This window comes from Electrona antarctica (genome assembly GCF_951216825.1).
Source record: "Electrona antarctica genome assembly, chromosome: 8".
NCBI lineage: Eukaryota > Metazoa > Chordata > Actinopteri > Myctophiformes > Myctophidae > Electrona > Electrona antarctica.
In genome coordinates this window covers 55,698,202-55,707,212 of record NC_136789.1, presented here as the reverse complement: position 1 = coordinate 55,707,212, position 9,011 = coordinate 55,698,202, and the positions used below count along the sequence as shown (strand labels likewise).

Genomic DNA, 9,011 nt, shown 5'->3' with positions numbered 1-9,011 from the left:
TGAGACCGGAAGGTTCCTAGTTCGAATCAGCCGTCCGACACGTTAAAATTACCACCGCTGAAGTGCCCTTGAACAAGGCATTGAACCACTACGATGAAATGTGTTCTATGAGCAGGGCCTGGCTGGAAACAAGTTCTTGAGCTTAGCCCAGATACCCTGGGTAAATATAGATTTCATTTCATTTCATTTCTTTATTAACCTTCAACTATTGATTTATTCCTTTATGTTTGGTCTCTCCACGGCAGAATGAGAGGGGATGTTTTAGACAGTATGTGGTGGAAAGTAACTAAAAGTTAACTACGTTAATTTACTTAAGTATAGGCTACTGCACTTATAAATGCAATGTTGAGGTGTTTGTACTTCACTTGAGTATTCCCAATTTCCAATACTTTTACTTCTACTCCACTACGTCTCTGAGTCAATTATTTTTATACATTTGAAAACATGAAATGGGACATTCTGCGAGTTCTTTGTACTTCTGGTATTTTAAGTTAATTTTGAATTCCGGACTTTTACTTAAGTAAAATATGTGAGTACTTTGCACTGGTTTTAACTGCGAGGACCATCCAGACACACCTTTATCCATAATCCATGTACCGTAGCTGCACTGATTTAATACAGTGAGAGTTCATGTACTGTGGCTGCGCTGTAGCTAATACAGTGAGAGTTTGTGTACTGTGGCTGCACTGCAGCTAATACAGTGAGAGTTTGTGTACTGTGGCTGCACTGCAGCTAATACAGTGAGAGTTTGTGTACTGTGGCTGCACTGTAGCTAATACAGTGAGAGTTTGTGTACTGTGGCTGCACTGTAGCTAATACAGTGAGAGTTTGTGTACTGTGGCTGCACTGTAGCTAATCGGCTACAGTGAGAGTTTGTGTACTGTGGCTGCACTGCAGCTTACAGTGAGAGTTTGTGTATTGTGGCTGCACTGCAGCTAATACAGTGAGAGTGCCTGCTTGCCCAGGGGAAACATTGAATCTTGGCCATCTGTCATCTAGGTGAGACATGACCTTTGACACGATCGTATTGTCTCAATAGAAGAGCAACCACCCCTAATTTTAGACGATAACTATTGTATTCAGTCGCTCTGGATTAAGAGATTTAGAGCGTCTGCTCAATGCCTACATTGAAATTCTAATTCACATACAGTACGCAACAGATTGGACAAAATAGCATTTTATTCATTAAAATAAAGTTATATATTGGTGCTTTAAGTTCTGCTGGAATGAAGACACGTTGACTAATGTTATTATACTGTAAATAAACCTCACAACAAGTCACTTATAGTTAGGGATGGAGCTCCCGATACCCGAAAAAATCAGATAACAAATTATTGAGTACCCATTATCAATAAGATTTGGGCTTATCAAGCCTGTTATCGAGCATAACAAAATGTAATCATTCATCCATGCTGGCACAAACATGTCGGACTAAAAGTGTATTTATACCTGCCTACCAGCGCCGCCCGGGTAAACAAAATGACGCTTTTAAAGTGACTGTACTCATATCAACCAGTTAACAGTTTCTTTAATATTATTTTATTGGCAAAAAGGTCATTGGCTTCCGTCTGTTAGAAACGTACTGTATTTGACGGCCCTAGTAAAAGATACTGGTTCTGTTCAGAATTAATCGTCTCCCGTCTTTCCACAAAATAATATAAAATGCTCGACAGTGGGCTCGATAAGAACCCGGCTCGATAAGCCTGATCGATAAGGTGCTCGTTATCAATACAAATTAACGAGCTCCATCCCTACTTATAGTTTTCAGCTTGGGCTTAAAGGGTAAGACCACTTTTGTAGAGGTTTGGGTTGTGTAGTTACCTTGCCATGATGTAACTCCAAATGTGGACAAGAAATCAAAAATAATTTCTCCAGTGATTAGAAATTGATAATTCAAAATATGCTCCTCATTGACTTACATTGTACGCTGAAACAGCTCTCAAAGTCACTCTTTTAGTACGTAAACAAACACAAACAAAGTTGTTTCAGACAATATAGAGCAACACCAAAACTCATGTGGTTTTATTTCTTCATAAAAATGTTAACTTCCTGTTGATTTGTCCATTTTTATTCAGAAGAAAACCCGGACTGGATCCATGGATCCGGATCCAGATCTTCATATAGTAAAATCAACAGGAAGTTACCATTTTTATGAAGAAATAAAACCACATGAGTGTTGGTGTTGCTCTATATTGTCTGAAACAACTTTGTTTGTGTTTGTTTACGTACTAAAAGAGTGACTTTGAGAGCTGTTTCAGCGTACAATGTAAGTCAATGAGGAGCATATTTTGAATTATCAATTTCTAATCACTGGAGAAATTATTTTTGATTTCTTGTCCACATTTGGAGTTACATCATGGCAAGGTAACTACACAACCCAAACCTCTACAAAAGTGGTCTTACCCTTTAACCATAATAAAGAAAAAAACAAACCTTGTTTAGTAACACAATATGGAGTTTGTTAACAATTCTTTTTTGGGTTAGGATTAGGGCTAAAACAAGATTGAAATAGAAATACTCACATGATATTGCGCAGGTCGAAGCAAACTTCATCGTGATGTATGTGACCGAATGCTACGTCGTTTAAAACCGCGTCTCTGCTTCTTGTTGGCTGCAGTGTCCACTTCCTGTTTTGTACATGCTCTTTATCGCCTATCAACAGGACATAGGAGGTTCACACTTTTAGGCATGACGCGCATTATTATGTCTTAAATCAGGGGTGTCCAAAGTGTGTCCCGCGAGCCAAATGCACCCTGGGGATGTACAGTATCATATACGGCCCGCTTCATACCTGAATTGCATTATGATCGGCTTTAATGGTTTTTCTAATATGGCCTTTGAAAAAAAGTTATGGATACTCTATCATCTATAATTGTAAGTAATTGTAAGATGTATCCTTTTGTGTCGGCGCATGCACTCATCCGCTTGTACTCTAAAAATACTTTTGAGTTGAGCACGTCAGTTGAACTCCGTTCCATCGTCTGTTGCCAAATCCAGACTTATTAGGAGGGGAGCTGGAGGAGAGTGTGGACATCTGATATGACGGATGATTTCAAGAGGCGGTGCCCTGTCGTAGCTATACCGTGTGTGAGCTCTACGGTCTGCTGACCAGACTATGTGCCAACAACCCTAACCCTCAAAACAAGAAGTGACCGCACTTTCGCTGTGGCGGCCCCAGAGCTGTGGGATAGTCCATCGAGATATTTAAGTCTACTACTTGCATCTCACCTTTTCTCCATGGCTTTGAATGTTAGAAGATTGAATATGGGGCGGCAGTGGCTCTGGGGTAGAGCGGTTCCCAGTTCAAACCCGGGCTTCCCCAGAGTTAGTTTCAAAGTGTCCTTGAGCAAGACTCTGAACCCCTAATTGCTCCCGATGTGCAGGCTGGTGCCTTGTATCGTTTCCTCCGGCATCGGTGTGTGAATGTATGGGTGAATGTAATGCCTAATCTCTATTGCCTTGGATAAAGGCACTATATAAAATGCACCATTTGTGGCGACAAGGGCCCACGCACGCACGCACGCACGCACGCACGCACGCACGCACGCACGCACGCACGCACGCACACACACACACACACACACACACACACACACACACACACACACACACACACACACACACACACACACACACACAAACCGATGACACATGTTCCTCAAGTTCCCACTTTTCAAGAAAAGAAGAAGTGTTCTGCATACCAAGAACATTACTATTATACATTTGTGCAACCACTAATCCGTTGCATTGTGACATTGTGAGCCGGGGGCGGCGGGCTTGCATGAGCCCCCAAACATCTAGTTCCAACGAAATCACACAGGGCCAGCGTTTTCTCTGCTGACCAGGCTGTGCACGCAATGCAGCTTTAAGCGTGTTCAATGCTCGGGACGCTGTGGGTGCTGGCGCCGTGTTTCCTCCTCCGTGTTTGCATGTTCTCCCCGTATCCCCTATAGGGTAGGTACCCTCACAAAAACATGCAGTAATCCTGGTCTCTAAACTGCCTCCCCCTGGCCAGCCGGGGCGCCTGATGGTGGGGAAAGGAACTGGTTGGAATAACGTGTTCCTTCCACGCGCTACGTGACGTCCAACCAGGGAAACTCCCCCCTGTCAGGTGTAAAAGGAGCAACTTGGACACTCAGGCATGAAGGAAGCATGAGTTCAAGTCCGTTGCTCTCCCCATGTCCCCCATATATGGGGACTAGGTTGGCGGAGGGTGTGTAGAGCCCAGGATCACATTAGATAATTGACACAGGGGTGAAAAATTGGTTACAAAATCGTGGGATAAAAATTATGAAAAAAAAAAGTGTTCAATGCGGTCAAATGGGATCATAACATTTATTGTATTTTTTTTGTTCAGACAATGCACAGTAAATATATTGCATCAGAAATGGCATCGGTATAGAACTTAAATTCAGAGAATTAATCAAATTCAATAGCGAATGATTTAAAACACTATATTATGTAAGCATTATCACAGTAAAATATACTGCAAAAGCCAAGGGAAATCTACTGTATTTCAGTGGTACCTAGTTCAGGAGTTCTATTATACAACCAAGAACTGCGGTATTGGGCAATTATTTTTATTGGGGTTTCTTGTGACCCTACCATTAACATCCTATGGCAGGCAAAAATGTCAAAAATGGCCATAGCCACTTGCCCAAAATGTGCTGACCTCATCACATTTGTCATGAGTCCGTTTTTAGCCCAAGGAGTGTTTTTTGTGCAAACCTAATGCTTGGAATGGATTCAGCATCCTGAAAACCCCCTAGTTTGACATGTCACATGCTACATAAGGAAAGTTTGACATTTTTGACAATTTTGCCTGCCATAGTTAATGGAAAAGATAATTCTATAATGAATAATAATTGATCATTCTAATTCTGTATTCACCTTGGTAATTTGTATCATAAATAGGCCTATAAAATATATCACACACGCACACACGCATGCATGCATGCACGCACGCACGCACGCACACATACACACATACACGCACGCACGCACACACAGGACCAGGGAAACTAAACGATCTCTTCAACAGGCATGAGGTTTCCATCTTCATTTACAAACCTGGAATAAAAATAAATTAAAAAAAGTATTTTACGTCCACATTGGTAACAGTAAATTATATACACAGTTTAATTTGTCCCACCACATTTTGAGTGTTATTGTTTTAATCTCATAATAATGAAATAAAGTGTGCTTTCCTTCACATCAAACACCTCTCCTCTCCTCTCCTTTCCCATGCTAGAGGTTGTACACACATGGGCACAAGAATGGTTGGCCTTCCGCTCTGTAAAGGGCCCTTTTCATACCAAGAACAACGGGCCTCATGCACTTAAGGGGAAATTCGTTCTTAGACCCACTTAGGACGTTTTTAAGAAGAGTTTTTGGCATACACCAATGTTTTCTTAGCTGTGATATTTTCCAACACAGAACAGAATCTACGTACGCTGAGGAGCACTCTTGTGGTGCAGCTTAAATATGTCCAGTCTTTGAACATGGACATATTTCTAAAAAACAATCTGTTGAATTGGCTGATTAGAATAGAGACAGGGGCTGAGGGACCCCTGGTTGGTCTACGCTGGACCTTGTTGCTATGGCTGGATTTTTCCTTTTTTATGTTCTATTTATTTGTCTTTTGTACACTGATTTTATGACTTTGAAGTTTGAATGTTATTATTAGTGATTTTTACATGTTTTATTAATGAGATACCAGTACATAATTGGTGTTGTGAATTATTTATTTTGGATTGCGATGGAATTGACCTATTGTGCAATCCGGATAGTTCTACTGTATGCATTTATCAAATCAACAACTTACTGAGAGAAAACATTGAATATGTACCTGATGTGTCCGGCTCCGTCTTCACTTGAGAATACAAATAACTCTTATATGGAGCAGCAGGTTTCTCTGTAGATGAAACTCAACATTAGGAAGTTGTATTTATATTCATCAGCTCCACATGCAAATTAACTTTCTTTATTGAACAAGGCTTCATGATATCCCTACCAAACGGCTATGTCAATGCAACAACATTAATTGTCACCATTTGAATTAATTCTGATGGTCTCTATAAAAATGTGACATATGTGGTGAGAGAGAAAGAGAGATAGTGAGAGAGAGAGAGAGAGAGAGAGAGAGAGAGAGAGAGAGAGAGAGAGAGAGAGAGAGAGAGAGAGAGAGAGAGAGAGAGAGAGAGAGAGAGAGAGAGAGAGAAACATGTCACCGCAGATGTCACTATTGATTATAATTAAATATAAAAAAACAGTTCATTTTTGGGAGTGGATGTATTCAAATATTAGTCTAGGCTATAGCCAGATAGTATCATTGTCCATTGCTCTATAGGAAATGTAATGAGTGAATATTAACATTTTTATAATTAAAAAACGTTGAAACCCCAAACCCCAAAAATATTTGAAACCGTGTTTAATATATGAATGCATAACAAGTCAGCTGTGTGTGTGTGCGTGCGTGCGTGCGTGCGTGCGTGCGTGCGTGCGTGCGTGCGTGCGTGCGTGCGTGCGTGCGTGCGTGTCAAATTTGACACAAGGATTGTAGACCTATACCTATACTTTATGAAAGTTATGAAACTAAAACATGGTGTTGAGACTAAAACACCATGCACCCTCTCAGACACTATACAGCCCAGAACCATCACCACAATCATATTTCATATTGATTGAATGTTTGTTAGTGTTTGCTCACCCTTCTTTTTCTTGCCCACATTATGTTTGAGGTCCATCTGTGAATTTGTCACATCACTGAACTCAGCAGCTGCAGGCTCTTCTGAAAGAAGGCACCATAGACATCTGTAAATTCAAGTCACTTTTGTAAAAATCCCTCGTTTAAATCAGCATTTATGTATTATCATGACATGCAGATTGTTGTGCTGCTCTGTGAAAAATGCAGTCGCTTGGCACTTCTTGCCACCTCTTGACGCATATGCATATACAGCTCCATCTCAATGAATTAGAATATTGTGTAAAAGTTATTTTTTTTTTCCTAATATAATTCAAAAAGTGAAACTTTCATATATTATCATGTAATTATTATGTATTGCACATAAAGTGTATTTAAAACCTTTTTTTGTTTTCATCTAGATGATTATGGTGTACAGTTCATGAAAATCCTATCTAAAAAAACGTTTTTTTTTTTAGAAAATCCTATCTAAAAAAAATAGAATATTTTACGAAACCACTAAAAAAATGATTTTTTTAAACGAGAAATGTCGACCATCTGAAAAGTATATTAATGTATGCAGTCAATACTTGGTCTGGGCTACTTTTGAACAAATTATTTCATCAATGGGGCATGGAGGTGATTGCTTTGATAACAGCCATAAATTAATTTGTATTGTTGAGTCTCATGTCTCACACCATCCTCTTGACAAAACAACCTAGATTCTCTGTGGGGTTCAGATCAGGCCAGTTGGCTGTAATACCATGGTCAGTACACCAATTACTTGTAGTTTTGGCTCTCTGGGCAGGTGCCAAGTGCTGCCTGAAAAGGAAGATCTTTTACGAAGTCTCGTATCTCGTAAAATATTCTAATTTGTTGAGATATGATTTTTTTTATTTTCATTTGCTGTACACCATAATCATCTAGATTAAAACAAAAAAAGGTTTTAAATAATTAACTTTATGCACAATGAATTGAGAATATATGAAAGTTTCACTTTTTGAATGATATTACGGAAGAAAATGTACTTTTACACAATATTCTAATTCATTGAGATGGAGCTGTATATGCCTGCACCCTATCAGTGTTGCGGGTGTGTCCAGGTGTCTCTTCCGCATTTTTTAAACAGCTGGTAGATGGAAATGACGCTCACGGCTCGCGCACGGCTGAAACTTGACGCGTCGGCAAAAAAGGTTCGCGTAATTTCCATCCACCATCTGTTTAAAAGCCAGGAAGAGACGCCTAGACTAGGCGTCCTCTTGCCGCTTCTTGGCGCGTATATGTGCCCCGCGCCCAATTCGATTGATCGATTGTGATTGATTGAAAGGCTCTGTAGCGGTGCGAATACCATCAGACGGTACAACTTCTTGCATTTTATTTCCTATACGGTTTAACAATACTAAAAACAGGGGGAAAGGGAGGTGGAACAATGTTGGCATCAAGTTCAAGGTCAAACAAATCTGAATCGAATCGAATCTGAAGGCAGAGTGTCACTTCCTGCCTATAAGCACTCACAGCATGGGCTCAATCCCACTGATTAGGGATGACACTATAGGTGTGAATGGTCATTGTCCTATTGTCTTCTTTAAAGGGCTGTAAACAATGCAATTCAATTGAGTTATTTCACAAACAATATTCAACAGGCTCACCATGCTGAAGAGGGGATTGGCCCTCATCAGGACCTCCACACTCATTGGTCCTCTGGTCTGCTGCTGCGTCCGGATTGGTTCCCTGGGTCCTGGCAGATCGTTTTCAAGATGAATATTTAGCTTCATAAAGTACTGAATAAGATCTACTGTTTTAATATGAGACACACAGATGGGTGGTTAGTTGAACAATTCATCATAGGAGTATACATTATCAGTCATTCATGTAGTCACATTTCCCATAGAGGTTTGTATTCTATATGTAGACTAGTTTAGCCCTACCTAACCGGATAACCATCACAATGGGACAGATGGACAGCCAAAATGTACCAGTGAATTATACCTCTCACTGCACCCTTAGAGATGAAAAAACGTTATTTCAAGTACGCTACAATTGATTTTGTCGAGTAAAACTATGATGAAGAATGTCCGTCGACTATTGGGTCGCACTGCGTCGTGTTGTGAGCTTGTGCAGTTACTAGAACTAGTAACTAGCATATAGGAATCATTTCTATAATGTGTTTTCTCCTCTGGTCTCATATGGAGGTGTTTGATAAGATGATGAGGTTTTTTTTTTAATGTTGGTTTTACATGGTGGCTTTAGGATCAGGGACGGGCAAGGGGGGAATTTACCCCCCCCCCCCCCCCCCCCCCTCCAAACAAGCCCAATTGACTGACTTCTA

General features: G+C 40.3%; 1 protein-coding gene across 1 annotated transcript in view; it reads right to left on the bottom strand.

The window, feature by feature from the left end:
• The window catches only part of LOC306928426 (uncharacterized protein), a 12,132-nt gene extending 8,779 nt beyond the window's left edge, over positions 1-3,353 (bottom strand). Inside the window, exons 1-2 of the mRNA XM_079508527.1 lie at positions 3,229-3,353; positions 2,523-2,652 (exon numbers count right to left, since the gene is read on the bottom strand). Of these exons, the coding sequence (XP_079364653.1) occupies positions 2,523-2,553 (31 nt within the window). The 5' untranslated portion in view covers positions 2,554-2,652; positions 3,229-3,353. The remainder of the gene's footprint in view (positions 1-2,522; positions 2,653-3,228) is intronic.
• Between the last annotated feature and the right edge of the window lie 5,658 nt (positions 3,354-9,011).